At 39.3% G+C, this 22,731-nt stretch overlaps 1 protein-coding gene across 3 annotated transcripts in view; it reads right to left on the reverse strand.

Annotated features, from left to right (window-relative positions):
- Positions 1 to 5,397: 5,397 nt before the first annotated feature.
- Positions 5,398 to 22,731, reverse strand: part of LOC121315130 (raftlin-like) — a 47,159-nt gene continuing 29,825 nt past the window's right edge. For all 3 annotated transcript variants that reach the window (XM_041249062.1, XM_041249064.1, XM_041249061.1), the window contains exons 4-10: positions 19,266 to 19,374; positions 17,594 to 18,113; positions 13,738 to 13,941; positions 12,500 to 12,615; positions 10,784 to 10,887; positions 8,530 to 8,605; positions 5,398 to 7,979 (exon numbers count right to left, since the gene is read on the reverse strand). In XM_041249062.1, the coding sequence (XP_041104996.1) occupies positions 7,641 to 7,979; positions 8,530 to 8,605; positions 10,784 to 10,887; positions 12,500 to 12,615; positions 13,738 to 13,941; positions 17,594 to 18,113; positions 19,266 to 19,374 (1,468 nt within the window). In that variant the 3' untranslated portion in view covers positions 5,398 to 7,640. The remainder of the gene's footprint in view (positions 7,980 to 8,529; positions 8,606 to 10,783; positions 10,888 to 12,499; positions 12,616 to 13,737; positions 13,942 to 17,593; positions 18,114 to 19,265; positions 19,375 to 22,731) is intronic.

Consider the following 22,731-nt stretch of genomic DNA (forward strand, 5'->3'; position numbering starts at 1 on the left):
ATGAAATGTTCACCTTTTATAAATAAGCCATGGACTTGAATTTTATATTGACATTGCTGAGCATATCGGGCAAGCCCAGAAATTGGAACAGGCATAATCCTCTTCAGCTGATGAAGGTCAGGACGAGCACCGTTTGCTTTAGTGTTGACAGATTTTTGAAGAGCACATGTGACAAAAATGAACTGGCAAATAAAATTTTGGTTCACGCACAAACACCATTTTTGAAAAGTCAATTGTACTGACACAGGCATGATGGTATTCAGGTTTGGAGTTAATCAAGCAAACAGTTTTTAAATTGAAGCAGTTTTAAATTTAAGAAGATGATGTTTTTCCCTATTTGAATTCCATTGTCCCCAAGATGTCCTACCAAGTCCTACCCATTGTCCTACCACATTTTGAGTTAGTTGGTTAAACGATTTGCAAACAGAAGCAGTTTGATGTTTGAGGCGCATTTTGGCGAATTTGGTGGCAGCCATTTTGAAAGTAAAATTTATTGCAGCAACTTCTGGTTGCTGATGACATATGTAACGTTTCAGATCAGTTCACCGCTTCCCAAAATGAAGATTTTAAAAGGTTTTCACAAAAAATGCATCAGGCCGCCATCTTGGTTGACAGGAGTGAAATTTTTTTGCATCTGAACTGTAATCTACATGGGATGATACCTGCTTCGTGTTGATTGGTTAAACCACGTGCGAACAGGAGCAGTTTGAAGTTGATGGAGGAAGAAGAAGAAGAAGAACAGGCTTCCCAGGCATTCTGGCTTGGAAGCCTAATAATAATAATAATAATAATAATAATAATAAAGCCTGTCCCTCTTGGTTAGAGTATGTAGCTTCATTGTTTAAAAAGAAATGAGTTGGTCTCAACCAGGCAAGCAGCAAAATCGATTAGTCTTTGTTATTACTGAAAGGAGTGCCAGGACTTTAACCTTTTATGGTCTGTCCACTGTTAAATATACCTGTTATGATCTTGACCAGGAATGTGATATCCAGTACATTATACTGCCTGGGGTTCACATTCAACCTCAAAAAATGACAAAGGGTACAAGAGTTTTAGTCATGAAATTCGAAAGCTTATGCTGTAGTTTGAAGTTACTGCCTTGAAGTTGGACGTTCTGTCTTGTCTTTGCTTGAAAAACAGAATAATAATCATCTATATACAGCATGTGTTTCAGAAATCACAGCCAAATATTAAATATCCTGCTGGCAACCAAACCATTTACCTCTTTCTACTCAGGCACTGTGAGAGACAGCCCTGCTTGCTCTCACAGTGGTGGTAGTCAACACCAGACAGTGGGAGGACAATGCACTGGGACAACAATGGGAATTTTCACAACCAGTAGTCCCCCAGTACAGGTTATGCCAGATTAGCATCCACCTCTTGAAAAGCCATTTATTTTCTAAGAGTGGAACTGCCCAAGTGAAAAGCTCACTGTCAGCAGCCGTGGATGCTTTGTGACCACGAGGATCCAAGGGTTACGATGTTCCCTTTTTTCTGTTACATTATATGTGTGGGCTAAAAAAACAATAAAAAAACATCTTTTTGGGTGTTTTAAAATATACCTCTTGGAAATAATATTTTGGAAATGCAGAAATTCTTGTTTTTATCAAGAATAGTATTTTAAATGGTTTTATTGATTTTTCTATTCATATTATTTTATTGATTTTTTAAATTTATTTAGAAATTAGTGACATGTATTCTAAAATAAGTATCCCATTCTCTCTGTTAATATACATTTTAAAGACTTTTTAGCCTTCTTGTAATTCATACACTGTAGTTTTTCTTTATTCAAAATACAGTGCCTCTACAAATGAACACCTTTGTTTATACAGTTCATCATGCTGCTGCTGCACAAGGTATCACCACAGCTGATCAGCAATCCCGCAGCTACACCCTTCACTAAGATGGCAAACTTCCGGTTCTGTCCTACCATCAAGTCGGCCAATTATTATGAAGCCGTACCACAAACCTTACTTAGCGCCCTTCCAGGTCGGGAGGCAGATTTGCAGCTCAGATTCATTCCCTCCCGTTCACACAGCCCTTTCATGCACAATTAGCAACTTTTTAAAGCAAAATAAACTGCAACTACTGTAGCATAACTAAGGAAATAAAACCAAGAGCTTCTGCTTTCAGTCTAGAAAAATGACTTTAGGGGGTTTCCTAAAATTATTTTTGAATCTTTTCATTCATAAAAAAAAAGATTTATTAAAAATGCATTGTAGTTTTAAGAAGCGTGCCTTACCACTTGGAAACGTGTGTTATTTCGGTATTTGTAACTACAGAAAAATGTTTAAAAAAAAAAAAAAAAACTTTTTGAAATTTTCCGGGGGGGTTCAAAAGTTGGTAAAGTACATTTTGTGAATGCCATTATGTGATGTGATTGTGTAAATGTATACTTCATACGAGGCATAATGTCTGATACATTTTTTATTTTTAAATTCTATTTCCTGTGGATATTTTTTTAAAATAAAGACTGCAAGCGACTAATAAATCTGACTTGCACTAACGTAAACCCTATTTCCAACTTTTTAAATAACCCAGAGAGGGTAAACTACTTCATTGCTATATTTCTAAATATCATTAACTGTTTGGTTCTTACTTATTTACTGAAATCCTGCTCAGTATTTCTGACTCTGAATGATTATTTGTGTTTTTCTAAAGGTGTTTGTAATAAAAGTTCTAGGTAAAAATTAGGAAACAAAAAAAAACTAAAAGTTGTCAACATACAAGGGGCTGGACAAAACGTGTATGTTTTGGTTACATTTGAAAATGATCACATCACATTGAAACCAATCTTTTTGAAATATCATTAATTTGCATTGTCTTGGAAAGGGAAGCCCCAGCCAACCAAATACCCATTCATGAAGCTGTAACAGTGTTATTATTATTATTATTATTATTATTATTCAATGAAGGCTATATTGTGTATTTGGTTTTAAACATTCTGCAGTGAACCAGAACACGTATTTGACAGTGATGGCATTCATGTAAATACCTTTTACAGAAATCAAAACAAACATTTTAAAAAGAAAGTGCCTCCTTTATTATACAGCTGATGGATGCCACTTAGTTCTTTGCACACTCTCATTGTAACTAAAGGTACATTATAAACAAACACCTGTTCATTGCCCGCGTTTATATTTAAGGGATTTTATTATCCCTTTTTTGAAGTTAATATGCAGCTCAACGATAATACCGTAAAGCTAGCTGTCAAACAAAAATAACATGCATGCTGATTTAGCTGACGCTACCATGTTTACTGCCAGTGGAACAGGAGGAGGCCTGGTTCGCCAGTTACTACAAGCAAAGTCCATCTACGTTTCACCGATGCAACTGACAAGTGCTTTTTTAGATTTTTTTTTTAATTCGAGTTAGTTTACAGATTTTGGCACAACTCAGCCTTAGAGGGGGAAACAGATTTGGTATTATTTGATTAAAAAAAATATACAAATTACAGACATTTTTAACATTAGCTGGATAGATTACGTTTACAATTAGGCATGCTTAAAGTTCAAAGGCAGAGCACAGCACACAGTCACGCTAAAGAATGAAGAATTACGGTTAACATCTTTATTGACTGGTGAAATACAATTCAAAGTTGCTGTAGTATTTCCATTGTTCTAATTTTAAATATTTTCCCAAAACAAACATTAAACTTTAAAGTTACAGTGTGCACTGCAAAAGCACATCATGAAAAACACATTTGTAGATACTATCCCTGCCAAATACATGTGCAGTCTATGCCTGGGACTTAACTGATTAATTAACAATCAATTAGGCCCAGCCACAGGTGTATGTAATGGAGCAGTCACTCCACTCGTACGGATATGAACCCAGGGCAAGAAGCAGAGCACAAAAACCAAACCGAGGACGATTATCTGCCAGCCCAGCACCTACAGCTGTGCCTGCCTACAAGAACTGGGAACGCGTAAACGCTGCTCTGGCATTTTGCAGGGTGTCAATAATGCAGCCGTTGCAGAGGCCAGACCCAGAGCTGCAGGCTCGATGGATTGGGATGCCACAAGGCTGGCTGCTCAGGAGCTGCACCAGGACTGAAAACCAGAGTGTAGTCCGTTGTGATGCTCTCTCTTCTGGTGACACTGCCCAGCGCTATGCCAAGGTGTAGATGGGCAAGCTGTTTCCACCGAGAGTGCCTTTAGACAGGGACGAGACACTGTCAATAGGCGGTCTCAGTTCAATGTAGCCTGAAAAACCCTGCTGTTGAACCCAGCTTGCAGAGGGCGCATCCGCAGAAGACCCAAAAGTAGGGTCTGAGAAGCTACTGCCATCAAGCCCAGAATTTTCTGGAGCGGCACTACCATAAGCGTTCTGTTGAAAAAACTCTGAATAGGCGGCTATCTTCTGTACTCTGCCGTCCGGCAGAGTGGACAGCATGGACCTGGAGTCTAAGCACACTCCTAGACAGGAGGCTGTTTGAGAAGGCGTGAGCTGACTCTTCTCATGATTCATTGTAAGACCCAACTGTTGAAGGCATCCAAATAATTGAGAACTCTGATGCCTTTGAGTCTCAATGGGGCCGGATAGCTTCTATGCACTTGGAAAAGGCATAAGGAGCTAGAGAAGCCAAACTGCAAGACCCAGAACTTGCGTGCTGTTTCCTGAAAGGTCAACCGCAGGTACTTCCCGTGCGCGGGTTTTATTGGGATGTGGAAATAGGCGTCTGAGGTCCACTGTGGTGAACCAGTCGCCTGGCCTGATTTACTGCAACAGCTGTTTCATCATCAACATTTTTAACCTCATTCGGCTCAGATACAGGTTGACCTGTCCGAGGTCAAGGATCGGTCAGAGGGGGAGGGGGCGATCGTTCAAACCAAAGGCTGTTGACTCGGCAGAATTCGACAATTACAAATGTAATGCTTTGAGGAATTTGAGTTTTCTTAACCCTTAGCAGTCCATTTATTCAGGCCCAATTTATTTTCACACAGTTTATTTTACACGCGCTGTTTGAATTTTTTTTTTCCAGAGTAAAACAGGTTTAAAAGGCACTGAATCGCAAAAGTACACTCAGTACTGCTTCTCCAGCCAAGCCCCACCCCTTGTTCGCTGTATATTTCACATACCTTTTTATAGACGTGCATACTGATAAATCCTCTCCTGATCACTCGTTTTATCACCAAACTCCTCAATAATGTGATCCAAGTCATTATTTTATTACTATAACAGCTCAAAAAGACCAGCAAATGTCTGTGATATTCTTTGAGCGCTGGATGCAGAAGCAGCTCTCTCCTTTGTTTATGTCTGTGTTGTCTTTGGTGCATGGGGCTATCAGATACGCCCTTTTATCGGCTTCATTTGGCTCCCTTCGGTCTCACTCGGCCATTGAAAGGTTTTCTCTGTTTGTCTGGAGAAAAAATTACTAGAGACCTGTGCTTTAGGTCTTTGTGATCCGTACTGGAAAGGGAAAATTGTAATGTCGGACCTGGTCCAAAATAGGACCGCAAAGGGTTAAGACTTGAAATCTAAAGCATTTCTTCCGAAGGCAGTCCATATAGAAACACGCAGCTGTGTACTGAGAAGGTTTCCAAATACATGTTTACTTGTCTCGAGATAGCTTAAGGATTTATGTTACAATTGTTTTATGAATCAATCCCTCCACATAATTAGGGGCTCATTAAATTATCTGCTCTATTTAAACAAACTTCTTTATTTAGGATCTCATGGCAAATTACAAATGCTGACAAGGTGTGCATGTTTTAGTGGGTGTCAAGGTGGACGGAAGGTATTTTGCTCTTGAGGAGGGGGGTGTTGTAGTGACAAAAATAAACAGAATTGGTCCAGCCAGTAACAAGAGACACGCAAGTTGAACATATCTGAAGATACACACAGTCCTTACTAGCAACCCTGTCATCTCAGCTAACCTTTCAATTTCATTGCGCGCAAGGCAAAGGCACTTGTAAAAAACTATTCCAGGTACGTGATGTTTTTCCATACTAGATTAGATTATTATTTTTCTTTTTAATGTATGTTGCTGGTAATATAGGATACATATTTTATTTATAAAGATTATACTTTCTCTTTCATAGCTTCAACTAACTTGCTTTACAAAAACTCTATTTCCCACTTAAAAAGGAAGATTCTCTAATGAGCATATGTCCTAACAGGTGAATTAAAATATTTAAATATGACCAAACACTGGCATAGAGTACTGGTCACATAAAATCATTTCCATCTGTTTATATAAATTAAACATGATCATTCACGCACTGCGTTAGTAGTGTAGAAATAACCGTAACATGTGGGGTTCCAAACATTTTAACTAGAATGTGTTTTACAAGCAGATAAAACTATTATTTTGTATTACAGCTGTAAGTACCCTTATATAAGTTTACCATAGTAAAAGCAAAGCAAAGAGTAACAAAGCACAGTGAAAGTATGTGAAAGCATAGGTAAGCATGGTTAAAATTACAGCAAACCTTGGTAAACTGTAGAAAAAGCATGGGAAAACTGCATAATTACCAGGCACATTTACAATGGTCTTTTATAAAATTGTTTCAACACCAATAATCTGAGGGACCAATTTCAGTTTCCAATGTTAGTTTAAAGAGATGTTTTCTGCTTTGTTTCATACTGTGGTAGCTTAGTAACATTTCAAAAAGCTTCCTAAATTAGTTTAATAAGAAACTGTTTATGATATGTCCTTAAAGACGCTTAAGATGAGGACATGCTCTTATTGTAGATTGTTTAGGTTCAGTCAAGATTATCTTTATTATCCAGAAACCTATGGACTGTTGTGCACTGTACCACTTACATAGAGTATTGAAATGCTTCTGCACACTCCAAAACAACACTGCTTACCATTAAGACATATACCCAACATTAAGAGGCCAAAAACATTCCAATCTTCACAAATGTTTAATTTACTTTAGCTAGAATGTAGAAACTACAGTGGCAGACTGCTTGCGTTTGCAAACAGTAGTTTAGAATCTGATGCATATCATAGGAAACAACCACGACCACATATGGATTACCTTAGACTTTGAAAAGAAGCTGTATTTTAAAGAAAGCAAACTTACTCTGCAACGTATGGTTGCTTGTGTTTAACTAAAGGGTATGACTGATCTATTTTTGTCATACCAGTATACTAAAAGTCAGTTGGTTTCCTTTCCATGTTAGAAAGAGTTGACTGATCTCAGTTTAATTGATGTTTCAATAAAGTGAGAATACTGCATCTTTATTGTAGGTTACAGGTGAAATGTAGTTTGCAATAGAGCATGTTCTCCTTTAACAACCATTTTCAGTTTCATATCCTTTCTGCATCATTTCATTAACTGTTCAAAGCTGCTTGTTTTGAAAAAACAACCCAAATTATCCACGCCAAGGACCCCACTTTCCTGGCTTCGATAATGTCTGTCTCTGTCATTGTTTCTGGCTGAACATTTCCATTATCCTCAAAGGTCTGCAGTTCACAACAAAACGGTCCTACTGAGTGTGCTTATTTGGAGAGTGAAGAGAACGGGTTACTGTGAGCGATTGAACCCTTTCCCCTTATAGGTGATTATCAATTGCCATTTTCTGTTTTCTAATCGCAATCACATTTGATTTCAGAGACACAGCTGATCATGTATGAAGTGTCTGTTGCACATGGCTCCTGGAAAGCTTCTTCAGAGGCATCACAGCCATCACTCAGTGCCCCCCTCATTTCCACCACTGGTCTCGGTGCTTTGTGGTTCTGGGTTCTGTTCTGGGGCAGCTGTCTCATTGTCTCGCTCTTTCTCTGTTGCTGACTCCTTGTCTTTTTCATTTCCTGTATCTTGTGTGTCTGTTTCATTTGGACTGGTTTTCTCCATGTTGTTTTCTCTGTCTTCTTGGTCTGTGTCTTTCTCATTCTCTTTCTGCACATCTTCTATAGTGATCTGGTCCCCCTGCTCATTCTCTTTCAGGTTTGATACGTTCGTTTTTTTGTTTTTGTCTTTGATTGTGTTTTTATTTAGCTTGCTTCGTGTCTTGAAGTTTAATTTCTGCAAAAAAATTAAATTAAATAAAAAATTTAAGCTCTAGCAATAACACCTGGGAGGGCAAGCTCTTTTTGATTACAGACAATGCTAAATGTATATCTGCTTTGCAGCAATGTAAAATGAAACTTCTCTCATGCAGGGTTAAAACAATGGATTTATTGAGAACTAGCATTTACTGTAAAACGACATGGTTTTGGTACAAGCTGTTAGAATCTAGAGTAGTTTCAGCACAGTCAGCCTACACACAAACTGTGAAGTTTTATCAACAGCCCCCTCAGAGTTATCAGAATATTGTCTGGATTTCAATTTAAAGTGTGGATAAGGAGTACTTTCTGGATGTTCTAGTGCACATGTGTCCCTGAGTGGTGAGTGCACCAGTACTATAGAACATGTTTTTACCAGCACTTTAAATGTTTATGCTTCTGCAAAAAAAACATGTCCAATTGGGCCTCACTAAATTAGACACACTGCATCACATGTTTCTATGGGAAAACCTATTATAATATCACATTACTGCCAAGAGAAACAAGCTGAGAAATGCAAGGTCGGTTACCTTTGATTCCTTTTTCTTTCGGGGTAGGAAAGGTCTCTGGAGAAAAACAATCTGCTTTGTCGCCAAATTCCCTTCGCTGGAAAAGAGAACATTCATTAAATTGTTAAATCGGGAGACTATGTAATACCAGTTTATAAGCAAAGAACATAGCTGACCACAGCTTTGGGTAGCACACTGGGACTGATTTGATACCATGTTAAGGAAGGACTCTGACCAGTTTTTTTTAAAAAGGTTGCTGATTCTACAATAGCTGTGGTTTCAATGGTGAGAATGCATTTGGCTTGACCATCTGCAGTGTGGCCAGCTTCACTAATATAACTCCAGCTACCCTACACTGTGCCTACACTGAAACTACCATTTCTCTTTCCAGTCACTGAGCTAGAACCCACTCCTCCATGTGAAACTGCATCTGTCATATTGTTACTGTAGGATGCTAGAGGCATTACAAGATTGAATTCTGTAGTGCAGGAATTTCCCTTGAGATCTGACATCAAATTATACAGCATGTCTATCTGCAATGGGCATAACTCATTTGGGCAAGTGAATGAGGACCAGAAGACAGTGACTTCCAATAATTAAACAAAACAATCAATCAAAGGCAGGGGCTGTGGTGGTTGATAAGCATATCAATAGTTGTAGAAGAGTAATAAAAGAATATTCATAATACTGGAAACTTAATAAAACGACGTAGCAAGAAAAATATTGGATAACCTACGGCTAGGGTTTGCCTAGTTCTGAATGTGTGATTTTGGAAATTTTAATTTAACTAATCGTTAGAAGTTATGACCATGCCATGAGCAAGGATATTTTTTTCATAAAACATCGAAAACGCTATTTTAAAGCAACCCGTTCTTTTTATCACCTATTGTATGCCGATCCCAAACTGGATCAATTAGTTTACACTTAAACCATTTAAAATTAAATATGATTGCACTCTTCAATACTGGTACAGGTACTCGTTCCTATAAAAAAGTATTTTGTAGCTTTTCATCTAAAATTTCGGCACCACCCTAATTAAGTATTATATTTAATTATTCAAAACAATGCCAACCACAAACAAAATCATCTTTTTTGAGGCTACCAGTTAGAAAAGGTACTTCTGTAACTAAGCAAGCATTTCTTGGCAGGACTTCAAATTAAAACAGTCACATATATGTTTCTATGTTTTAAACAGCCTATGTGAAAATAAACATTGAGTTATAACTCTGACAGTGCCTTTGATTAATTAGATGAATTCCCAAAACAGACCTAGCCTATTTTTATAGTGCAATTAATCACTGCTGTCCTATACTGCCTATAAACATTTCATTAGACATTGCTCTGTGAAGAGAAGGTCCAGAAGGTTGATATTTCCAGAACAGCATGGCAAATCCAACCTGAAGCTTCATTCCTAAGCTATATATTTCTCAAGTAGACCTGGATGCACCTGTCTAAGTTGGAGATACTTGATGTGCATTTGGAGAGGCAGAACTGTATTCAGCTATGGCCAACAGTTTTGCATCATCCTACAGGATGAATTTTGTTTCATAAAGTTGAATGAAACCTGCTGAATAATGATACGTTCGCGTATTGAATTACATACCACTTTGTAGTTTTCCGTATACTTAATACTGAAATTTAAAATATGACATTTTGAAATCTATCATGATATACTGTACTACTATTATGGCTTCCGGTAGACTTTTAAAATATCATTTAATAGTTTATTTGATTACATTATGTTAAATAAAATATCTTAAATTAATAATTTATTATTTTTATTTATTTATTTATTTTTATTACGTCTCGATGCTAAAATTCTAGGTGATACAAAACTTTTGGCCATAGCTGTACAGTATATGATTTTGTGTCATGTTTGGCAGGCCACAGAAGATAAATCATGGATTTCAATAAGCAACTGAGATTGGTTCAGGTGCATCATTATTACCTATCTGCTGAAGCAAGGGTGCTTGTGTGAAACGTTCACAAAATGAGGTATCAACCTTACATTGTGCAGACCTTGTAGTTAAGTTGCTAAAGGGAACCCCTCGGTTTGTTTACTCATTTACCTCATGTAACTAATCATGTTTTTGTATTTCTCTCAATGAAAGAAAAAAGTAGACAATTGTTCTATTATGATTACAGTGTATTTGGAAAATGTCATAAAAAAAAATATATCATTGTTTTTTTACACCACCTTGAAAGTGGGCTGTAGCTTTTGTCTACTTTGCTATTAGTAACAAGAACTAGTTTGCAGATTCTTTTATTTGAATACCTGTTTGTCTTCACAACTGGAGTAGGAAGCACACAGGTCAGCCTCCACCCAAAGACAGCCAGAGATTTCAACAGGGGTATATAATCTGTTTTAACCTCAGCACCCTGGAAAAGAGATCATTTATAAAATAAATACAACATTGTTGGAAGTTCTGTATATTACACAGTTGCTATTTCTATGCACTTCACAACAAGCCCGGATGCAGTGCCCCTTTGTTTCTCTTTGTGGTAATTTAAGTCAGGTGTATCAATCTTGCCCAGATGGAAACAAAATGAAATATCTTTCCACATCCTGTCAGTGTTCAGACAACACAAACCACGACATGGTCTGTGTGGATGAAAACGTGGGCGGGGGGTCTTTTCAGCTGCATGCAACCCCAACGTTTGTATACGTATCATACACATTCATCAGGGACCAAGAAATAAGCGCAAAAAATAAAAAGTGAATATTTCAACTGTAGAAATGTTAACAGAAACAACAAATTAAATTACTGACATTTCAACAAAAAGCACTTTTCAGTGTCTTCAATGTTGAAAATGAGTTTGGGTGCGTATTATACATTTTACAAACTTGCGTGCTAAGAGAACATGCTAACGTGCTGGTCTTCCATGAAACATTGCAGTGGTTCTACGGCTCTGTGCGAGCGAAGGCTGAACGTGTGCAGACAGCACGCCTCACCACAGCTTAAAACAGGAATTGTCGTGGTTTGCACAGCTGCCACATTAACACATCATACCATCACCACACTGAGAGAACAGAACCAATGTAACTGTTTACTCTGACATGGTTTATATTGAGGCTACAAAGGGTTAATAATCACAGTATTACCAGTGTGGCCACTATGTCTGTTTAAACATAACACCCACTACCACCTACAAAATGAGAGTAGATCAGTCCTTTTAAAATCATTATTAATATTTCTGTTTAGAAGTCTCTATAATTAAATAAAACAATAAAACAAACACATATAAGATATTATCAAATAGATGTTAACATACAAGTCACAGGCGCGATGCAATAAGAAATACGCTGGATCAGAAACACCAGCTTGCTATTATTATGAATTGTTGCTATCCACGATTAAGAATGTTGTATTTGTGGGATAGTGATTGCTGTATTAGTTAAGTCTTTTTTTTTGGACTTGTACGTGCAGTACTCAATGTGCTTTTGTTTTACACTCATGTGAACTATTTTGGAGTTCACCATGGAATCCACACATAGCAGGAGGGAGACTCATCAAAAGCAGGAGTGTTTGTGTACAACAGAAACTACAAGTTAGCCCACTGAAATGTATTATGCATAACTTTTAAAACTGGAAAATTTGACTTTCAGCCGATCGCTCAATCTGGGGAGTCTGGTAGATACACACGTTTGTAATTTAAAACATATACACCTGGAAACATTTAAATGATGGTAAGAGCTGTTTTAGAGATCAGGGGTTCAGCCTCTGGGAGGGGGGGCATGGGACTACAATCCAGCACAAACTGACTATTTTACCAATAAAATAAACAATGCCATTTCAGTTTTATTTTTTTGCTGATTCCATGTTTCAGTTGTGTGAACTGTACGAGACTGTTTCCTTAATATTCTGTAAAATCACATACAGCACCGTACACAGTGTCGTCTTACCAATCAATTCACAGCCACCATAATTTAACCTTTAAAGCATCAAAACAAAACAGCAAGTTGAAATCAATAAATTAAAACCCAGCTCACTTGGAAAGTTGACCATTGTTCCACAACAATGGCATCGTAGGCCTGTGCAGCTGTCGAGTCCACTTCAGAAGCCTCCTCAAAGATGAATGTGCCTTCCACTGACCGGGGTGTCGACTCTGCACAGCACAGAAACAGAGACCATGTGCTTTACTGGTAGAATGTCATGATGGTTGGCTGGATGTTGCCCATGTTGAAACCATATACAGTAAGAGGCTAACTTTCGCTGTAGCAATAGGCAGTTTGTAAATACCCTGACTTTCCTATTTCAGTTCCTCAGATCAACATGCTGTAGATAGATAATAATATTATATAGTGCAGAATTATTCCTAGACTATCAGTATTCATGGAAACTAAATTCCTGAATACTGTATTCCTGGAATAAGAAAAAAAAAAAAAAAAAAAAAAGAAAACACTGTGGAACCAGAATGAACTTTTCCTGGAATCGGTGCGAGAATCCACCAAATCCCTGATTTGTAAATGAGATTGGATTTGCAATGTAATGATGGCCTTGTCTTCCATTTTAGACATTAGCCTATCTCATTGAGCCTCTGAATTGCGGTCCAGAAAGCTCATTTAGAGATCTCAAACACTAATGAAAGGATCTTCAACAGCAGGCTTTGTATATGAGTTTCCACTGAAGCAGCAACATGCTGATCTATTAAGCAGCGGCATCTCTGTAAGAATAACTGCAGAATGACTGGGAGAATAGATAAACAAATCTGTTGTTCCCATCCTCCCTTTTATAGAACTACACAGTCAATACCCTCAGTCTCACTTCTGCAACACACATTCTATTACTGAGGCACACCACATGTGAAATGGAGAGAGACCTGCTGGGTAACGCTCTCAGACCCCACTGTGCATAAATATTTTATACATCTTTCTCAGACATCAGGAATGCTTTAACAGCACTGTTATATGCATGAAGGTATCAGAAAGACTAAACACTAGAAGTGGCCTGCCCATACCTTTGTTTTCATTTCAAAACAAATGGATACAGTTCACAGCCATTTGATAGAACCAGCAAAACCATTTGTTTTCAAACACAAGAGTCTCACAGAGCCTTGTAGAGCCATAAAACTGGAAAGTACCCATTGAACTCTTGTTACATTACTGTCCACATCCTCCTCATTCCCTCCACCTCCCTTTCAGGGGATCACTGGGTCCTGTTGCCTGAGAAAGTAAGTTTACCACATCAACGCACCATATATCATATAAATAATTTATGGATACTGTACCATTTTCTGCTTCAAGACAGAAGTACCCATCAACCAGCAGCGCCCCATTGGTGAAGTGCTGGGTCATGTGATCCAGCCAGTCTGCCTCCACACTGGTGACACCCTGGCCTTTCCTGTGGACTTTCAGAGGCACCTTCACTGTGTAATATCTACACAAGCTCTGCTGGCTGCTGGATGTGTTCAACAGTGCAAATGTCTGGACTTCTGTTGTTAGAAATGGGAACAATGAACAAAATTGTTTTATACAATTTACAACACTGTGAAAAAGATTTCTGGACCTCAATCCAGGAATTTGAGATAAGCTGTCAGAATGCCTCTTAGGGCAGTATCTCATACCCCTCCTTAATTACACAGAAAATGAATGGCATTCAGTGAAAATTAAAGGGTATACACTAGGGAAGGCTGTAATATGTACAGTAGAGCCGAAAAGATTGATCGTGTATTTCCTTTACATTGTACAGTCGGCGTCGCTTTATTGGGAAGCCTCAGGAGAAGGAAAAATATCCTGAATAAGTATCTCTGTCAATTAAACAAGAGGCATTTGAGACGACCAGTGACACTTTTGTTTCTAAATTAAAAGAAACAGAATGAAATCACATCACATTATGATTAAATGTTAAATACATCTTTTAAAATGAATCCATTCTTTTTTTGTTATTCCTAAACAAAATTAATCACTGTTTATTTCTACATGAAATTAAAAATAATGAAATCACATCTTATCACAAGGCGAGGCACCTGCAATGTTGACACGCCAACTTTCTTTGCAACAGCAGTCTGAGAAACCCTAGGAGACTTCTCCTTCTTCAAGAGTTCAACATGGTTTACACAATTTATGCAAGTCACAGTATAATCACATACTACATACTCACTGCACTGTGCTACACGAACCTGTCTTGCTCTGAAAAGCAATCTCTGTTTATCATGTAAAAATACTGTACAAAGTAACGTCCCAATTAAACGACATAAACAGCATTGGGAAGAACCGTCTCCCAGTTGCATCCCATTTAAGAACAACTTCTGATTACCAGAATCCCAATTAGGTAGCACCAACTGTATCGCCATGCGTATTGTGTGGACTGTGATATGATGAATAGATAGTCAATCAGAAATTATCATTTGTTTAGATTTCATAACATCTGCTACTTGTAGATATTGTATTGTGACCTGCTTATCATGGTAAGGTCATATCTGATTGTGTTCACTGTGTACTGTTAGAATGTGGATATTCAGCTTCTACACTTTACCCAAAAGCGTTGTACAAGTTCACACTCGTGTTAGACAGCCAGATCAAATTGCTAGCCACAGCATAAAATGCCTTGGAACCATCTGTCTGGGTGAGTTAGCGAACACGAAATTGCTAGCATATGGTTTTCTCTGCTTTTCTATTTGGTGAAAGTAAAACAAACAAAAGCAGTTGTTTATTTCTAATTTAACTAGAAACATTTCTTAATATTCTGGAGATGCAAACAAAGTAAAATGTTTAGCATGTGCGTGAGGTCTGCAGCATATATCGACTGCAATGCACACAGGAGGGGCCTCTGCTACAGCTTGGCTCACATTGGGTTCTTTTTAATATAACAGAATAATCACTTCGTCTGGGTTGTGCAGATACTGGATGGCCTACATAATAGATCTAATAAGAAGTCAATTAACATTCCTTCCTGTATATTTCAGACAAAAATATGCTAATAGGTATTATTAACATGCACTGATATTTATTTGGATCCACAACTTGATCTCTACATTTTACAATCATATAGTTTGTTCTGAACCAAGCATGTACAGTTAGGTCATTTAACCAATACATAAATGTAATGCAAATTAAACTTGAAATAACCAAATGTCAGCATACCAAGCAAGAATTGAATTACGGACTATTTTTGATGATTCCTTGATTGGGAGTCTAAAATAGCTCTTCAGCTATGGAATGGTGTATCTTAAATGATATTTATCGATGGACTAGTGTATCTTAAATGATATTTATTGATGGACTAGTGTATCTTAAATGATATTTATCAATGGACTAGTGTATCATAAATGATATTTATCGATGGACTAGTGTATCTTAAATGATATTTATCGTCAAATAAAATCCATTAGAGTTTAGCAACGTCTAAATAAAACCCTCAAGATTCTTTTTTTTTTATTTTCATCTACAGGAGGGATTGATTTGCAAGTTTGATACATTTTTCCAAACAATATATGACACAGTGATCTGTTTTTCTGTATTAATTTCTCCCTCACCTATTCTTTCCAGTGTATTTGCAAATCAAAAATAGATATCTATTAATGCATTTATAACAATGATCTGATATTTTGTGCCCTTGAGCCTTCTTTTTGCACTGGAAACCAGGATAACTGCATAGAAAAGCAAGCACAGAGATTTCCTATGGTTCATAAAACGTGTGTGTGTGTGTGTGTGTGTGTGTGTGTGTGTGTGTGTGTGTGTGTGTGGATGCTTTAGTTATGATTAAGAAACTTGCTTTTATCTAATTGATTTCCATTTTCATGAATTCAGTTAGTGCAAAAACCTCATTAAAATATTTTCACTGCGACTATGTGGAGATCCTGTGCTTGTCATTACACCCTGTGGGGAAAGTTGCTATCTTCACATCCCAAAGCTGTCGTGGGCACTGAAACGGAATTCAAATCAACACTCATTTCATCTTCATTGGCACCCCTCTGTTGAATTCGGCTGGTGGTTGGTCCCAGTTTGAAAATAATTAGCTTGACACTTGATTTACAGCAAAACTGTAGCAACCAGTGGCCAGTGTGTGTTTCAGTGCTAGCTGTGGTGCATTTTAAAGAGAGGATAATGTCTTTGTGATGAGTGGGTCTCTATTTAAAAAACAGCTAGCTAAAGGTTTATCATGTCTTCATCACGGAAAGAAATAATCACGGAAAGGTCTGCAAAAAAAAAAAACAGCTTTCACATTTGACCTTTTCTTGCACACTGAAATATTTGTATTAGCAGCACTCAAGTAAGTTATGCACACAATTAAAGCATCCTTATCTCATAATCTGAAACAGTGTACAAACATAAACATACAGCACACTGTCCATCAAGACTCCTAGATCCACATTGCAGTGTTCACTCTTCTGGCAACATGCATAAATCATTGAATCATAAATCACTGAATACTGCTTTCAACAATAAGAACATAAGAACATAAGAAAGTTTACAAACGAGAGGAGGCCATTCGGCCCATCTTGCTCGTTTGGTTGTTAGTAGCTTATTGATCCCAAAATCTCATCAAGCAGCTTCTTGAAGGATCCCAGGGTGTCAGCTTCAACAACATTACTGGGGAGTTGATTCCAGACCCTCACAATTCTCTGTGTAAAAAAGTGTCTCCTATTTTCTGTTCTGAATGCCCCTTTTTCTAAAAGGGGCATTCAGAACACATTCATTGTGGCTAGGGTAGTGCATGGGACTTGTGCACAAAGGAAAACTATCAATGCATTGAGCCACATAAACACTATGCTGCACAAAGGCCTATAATGGTCCAAATAGAAATTAATCAAAAGGGATGACAAATTAGCCAATAATGCCACAGCGCGACGGGCGCTAGATTTCAAATTGTTTTTGGTCGACATATTGTATGTAACCAGAATCTCAATTGGCTAAAATATCTTTGTAAGCTAGCATTTGTTAAAATCCCAGCCTGGTTAATACTGCAGGTCAAAGTTTGGTACCTTTAGGCACAATGTCTTATTACATCACCATTACTTATTCCTAATTTATAGGTTGGGACAAATGCAAACCTTTCTCATGCATTTCCTTCCTTTTTTCAAAATAATACCTCTCACAGCACTACTTTTGAATCAGCCTGCAAATGGTTTTGGATTCACGTACCCCTTTTCGATCCTTTGTGCTCTGTGTGTTCAGTGTTTCCAGGTGTCCCGCTGTCCCTGCTGTTTTCCTGGTTCCCCTCCATGTTCTCACTGGAATCCCCTGCCGAATGTTCAGCAGGCCCGTTTGTTGTGGGTGCCGGTGAGTTGGCCTCAGAAGCCCCATCAGGCTTAACTCCCACCTCGGTGACTTCTGCCAATTCAGCAGAGTTCATAGCTTCAATCTGCCCTTCATCTTCATTTGACGAAGTCTGAGGTAATTTCTCAGTGACCTGCTGCTCCACCTGCTCACAATTGGTTTCTGTTCCTGCCGCCTGATTTGTTTCACAGTCGCTGGCTTCCACTGAACCTGGTCTGCTCTCAGGGATGAGAGTTTGTGAACTTTCCTCCTTCCCTGAACTACTCTGACTGCAATGCAATGATGACGATTCAGCCTCAGTGGAGTGTGCGTTCGAGTTCACTGGAAAACCATACTGTTGGATAAACCCCACAAATTTCACTCCCTGTTCTGCAGCTTCCTGCACCTATGGATTCAAAAGAAAGCAAAGAGTCTGTACTTAACATTTATATAACATAAGAACTTTAGGTGAATTAAAACAGTAGCTTCGAAAAACGAATTGTTCTGTTTTTATTTTTTGTTTACTCAGAATGATACTGGATGTGTATGTTTTTGTATTGCTGATGCACTGTTCCACCTGTGTTGTGGAGGGGGTTCATATTGAACCTTACATTAAAGCATGGAAGGGTAACAGGTTGGAGAATGGACACAATCCCAGAGCAAGCATCTTATGCACTATAACAAAGGTGCAAAAGCAAAATTTTAATCAAAGGCCACATATCCAGAAAACTAGTCTAACCTCACGCTTACAGAGTGTAGCACATTACTAAAGAATAATCAGACCCACTATGGAATATACATAGGTACCCACCCCTCATTATATCACCCCTCGCGGTCCTGGAGTTGGCTCCCCATTTTTACAGTCTAACTGCGCATGCCTTAGCTGCAATATACATAGGCAAATTCACTTAGAATTACTGTTCGTTTTATTTCGTACTGCACATCACAAACTGAAATAATCAGGACAATTAAAAACAAAGCATTAATATCGTACTGTTATCATATATACACGTATTGCACAATAGCACAAAGCAAATTAAATATGTACTGCTGAAGTGTTTTTTTAAGCAAAGCACTAGCAAAAGCCAAAGGGCAGTGACGTCAGCTCCCTAGCAACAATGCAATAGGAAGGAGAGGAAGACTCATTAAATTAATTGGAGACTTAAGTTGATGAGAAGCAATTGCCCTCCACAGTATGAATTAAAATAAAAACATTTTAGTGCAGGGATTTCCAATTGATAACATTCATGCATAAAGCAGCATAGTTTTTCTGTAAGACTAATGACTTCCTTCACAGTTCATTGCAAACAAACAAGAGATGTGATATTTTGAAACGTGGATAACAATTATACATCTACTAAGATTTCAATTTTAGCAATCGCTGGATGATAATGTCATTATTTTTTTCATTACTCTTTTAATATAATCCTACCATGGGTTAAAATGCCCTCTCTCTCTCCTTTAAGAAGCCCCCTCCCATGCAAACTGGGTGCACAAATACATTTGAAACCAAATTGATCAAACACCCATTCCCATAAATCTAGCACTAGATACTCACTCTCTTAACAAAGCCCTCTATGAGTTCTGCACCAGGAAGCTGGTCAGAAGACAGGCACATGTTCATTTCCAGGCTGTGGGGCTCACTGTTCTGGTGGTTCTTTTCCGAGCTGTATAGAAAAGACGGAAACACTTTTAACAGACCATTAACAAAACAAACTGTAGAACCGTGGTCTGTGTGGGTTAAATCGTGCATTCCATTGAATTGAATGTTCACTATGCTGCAGTTTGAATGCTTTCCAAACACCATGGTATTGCTAATTAGTCATGTATCCTAATACTGCTATAGAATAAGTAAAGTATATATACACACACACACAAACTGGCTACTTCCTATTATCAGGAGCTGCTTCCTGTTTATCAGCATGCTATATCTCTGCTTCTGACAATGCATCCTGTTGTTTTAAATGTTGTCCATAGTAATCTGCTGGTTAAGGGCATGTGACAGAGATCGAATGCTTCTTGGTGATAGATCTCCCTCCTGACCTGTAAGGGTGCTGTGTAAAGGGAACAGAGTACCCTGGACTGGATGGTCCAGTAAATCATTTAGAGGTTACAGTGCAGGAGGCAGTGAAACTGCAGGTCGGTAAATCATTGGAGACAGTTTAGGGATTCCCAGGGTTAGGTGGATATATATAGAGATTATGTACATTATTAAGTGTTTCACTGCAGGTCCAGTAAATCATGGAGAGGTTACAGTGCAGGAGGCAGTGTTTCACAATGGGGGCAACAAGGTCCAGTAAATCATTGAGAGGTTACAGCGCAGGAGGCAGTGTTTCACTGCAGGTCCAGTAAATCATTGAGAGGTTACAGTGCATGAGGCAGTGTTTACAGGTCATTGAGAGGTTACAACGCAGGGCAGTGTTTCAGGCCATCTAGAAAGCAGGAGGCAGTGTTTCACTGCAGGTCCAGTAAATAGGTTACAGTGCAGGAGGCAGGTACACTAAATCATTGACCCGGAAGTGAAACTATGTGGTATCTGTGGAGGTCATGGTTGATGGTATTTAAGAGGATGTAGGGATGTGATCTGTTCCTTTGTGAAATGGTTAAACATGAAGCGGAAGGAGAAACCTGTGTTATCATTATCGTGAGTGTTTTGTTTGTTTCACTGCAGGTCCAGTAAATCATTGAGAGGTTACAGCGCAGGAGGCAGTGTTTCACTGCAGGTCCAGTAAATCATTGAGAGGTTACAGTGCAGGAGGCAGTGTTTCACTGCAGGTCCAGTAAATCATTGAGAGGTTACAGTGCAGGAGGCAGTGTTTCACTGCAGGTCCAGTAAATCATTGAGAGGTTACAGTGCAGGAGGCAGTGTTTCACTGCAGGTCCAGTAAATCATTGAGAGGTTACAGTGCAGGAGGCAGTGTTTCACTGCAGGTCCAGTAAATCATTGAGAGGTTACAGTAAATCATTGAGAGGCAGTGCAGGTTACAGGCAGGAGCAGTGTTTCACTGCAGGTCCAGTAAATCATTGAGAGGTTACAGTGCAGGAGGCAGTGTTTCACTGCAGGTCCAGTAAATCATTGAGAGGTTACAGTGCAGGAGGCAGTGTTTCACTGCAGGTCCAGTAAATCATTGAGAGGTTACAGCGCAGGAGGCAGTGTTTCACTGCAGGTCCAGTAAATCATTGAGAGGTTACAGTGCAGGAGGCAGTGTTTCACTGCAGGTCCAGTAAATCATTGAGAGGTTACAGTGCAGGAGGCAGTGTTTCACTGCAGGTCCAGTAAATCATTGAGAGGTTACAGTGCAGGAGGCAGTGTTTCACTGCAGGTCCAGTAAATCATTGAGAGGTTACAGTGCAGGAGGCAGTGTTTCACTGCAGGTCCAGTAAATCATTGAGAGGTTACAGTGCAGGAGGCAGTGTTTCACTGCAGGTCCAGTAAATCATTGAGAGGTTACAGCGCAGGAGGCAGTGTTTCACTGCAGGTCCAGTAAATCATTGAGAGGTTACAGCGCAGGAGGCAGTGTTTCACTGCAGGTCCAGTAAATCATTGAGAGGTTACAGTGCAGGAGGCAGTGTTTCACTGCAGGTCCAGTAAATCATTGAGAGGTTACAGTGCAGGAGGCAGTGTTTCACTGCAGGTCCAGTAAATCATTGAGAGGTTACAGTGCAGGAGGCAGTGTTTCACTGCAGGTCCAGTAAATCATTGAGAGGTTACAGTGCAGGAGGCAGTGTTTCACTGCAGGTCCAGTAAATCATTGAGAGGTTACAGTGCAGGAGGCAGTGTTTCACTGCAGGTCCAGTAAATCATTGAGAGGTTACAGTGCAGGAGGCAGTGTTTCACTGCAGGTCCAGTAAATCATTGAGAGGTTACAGTGCAGGAGGCAGTGTTTCACTGCAGGTCCAGTAAATCATTGAGAGGTTACAGTGCAGGAGGCAGTGTTTCACTGCAGGTCCAGTAAATCATTGAGAGGTTACAGCGCAGGAGGCAGTGTTTCACTGCAGGTCCAGTAAATCATTGAGAGGTTACAGTGCAGGAGGCAGTGTTTCACTGCAGGTCCAGTAAATCATTGAGAGGTTACAGTGCAGGAGGCAGTGTTTCACTGCAGGTCCAGTAAATCATTGAGAGGTTACAGCGCAGGAGGCAGTGTTTCACTGCAGGTCCAGTAAATCATTGAGAGGTTACAGTGCAGGAGGCAGTGTTTCACTGCAGGTCCAGTAAATCATTGAGAGGTTACAGCGCAGGAGGCAGTGTTTCACTGCAGGTCCAGTAAATCATTGAGAGGTTACAGTGCAGGAGGCAGTGTTTCACTGCAGGTCCAGTAAATCATTGAGAGGTTACAGCGCAGGAGGCAGTGTTTCACTGCAGGTCCAGTAAATCATTGAGAGGTTACAGTGCAGGAGGCAGTGTTTCACTGCAGGTCCAGTAAATCATTGAGAGGTTACAGTGCAGGAGGCAGTGTTTCACTGCAGGTCCAGTAAATCATTGAGAGGTTACAGTGCAGGAGGCAGTGTTTCACTGCAGGTCCAGTAAATCATTGAGAGGTTACAGTGCAGGAGGCAGTGTTTCACTGCAGGTCCAGTAAATCATTGAGAGGTTACAGCGCAGGAGGCAGTGTTTCACTGCAGGTCCAGTAAATCATTGAGAGGTTACAGTGCAGGAGGCAGTGTTTCACTGCAGGTCCAGTAAATCATTGAGAGGTTACAGCGCAGGAGGCAGTGTTTCACTGCAGGTCCAGTAAATCATTGAGAGGTTACAGCGCAGGAGGCAGTGTTTCACTGCAGGTCCAGTAAATCATTGAGAGGTTACAGTGCAGGAGGCAGTGTTTCACTGCAGGTCCAGTAAATCATTGAGAGGTTACAGTGCAGGAGGCAGTGTTTCACTGCAGGTCCAGTAAATCATTGAGAGGTTACAGTGCAGGAGGCAGTGTTTCACTGCAGGTCCAGTAAATCATTGAGAGGTTACAGTGCAGGAGGCAGTGTTTCACTGCAGGTCCAGTAAATCATTGAGAGGTTGCAGAGGTTGCAGG

Source organism: Polyodon spathula, chromosome 4 (assembly GCF_017654505.1).
Source record: "Polyodon spathula isolate WHYD16114869_AA chromosome 4, ASM1765450v1, whole genome shotgun sequence".
Lineage (NCBI taxonomy): Eukaryota > Metazoa > Chordata > Actinopteri > Acipenseriformes > Polyodontidae > Polyodon > Polyodon spathula.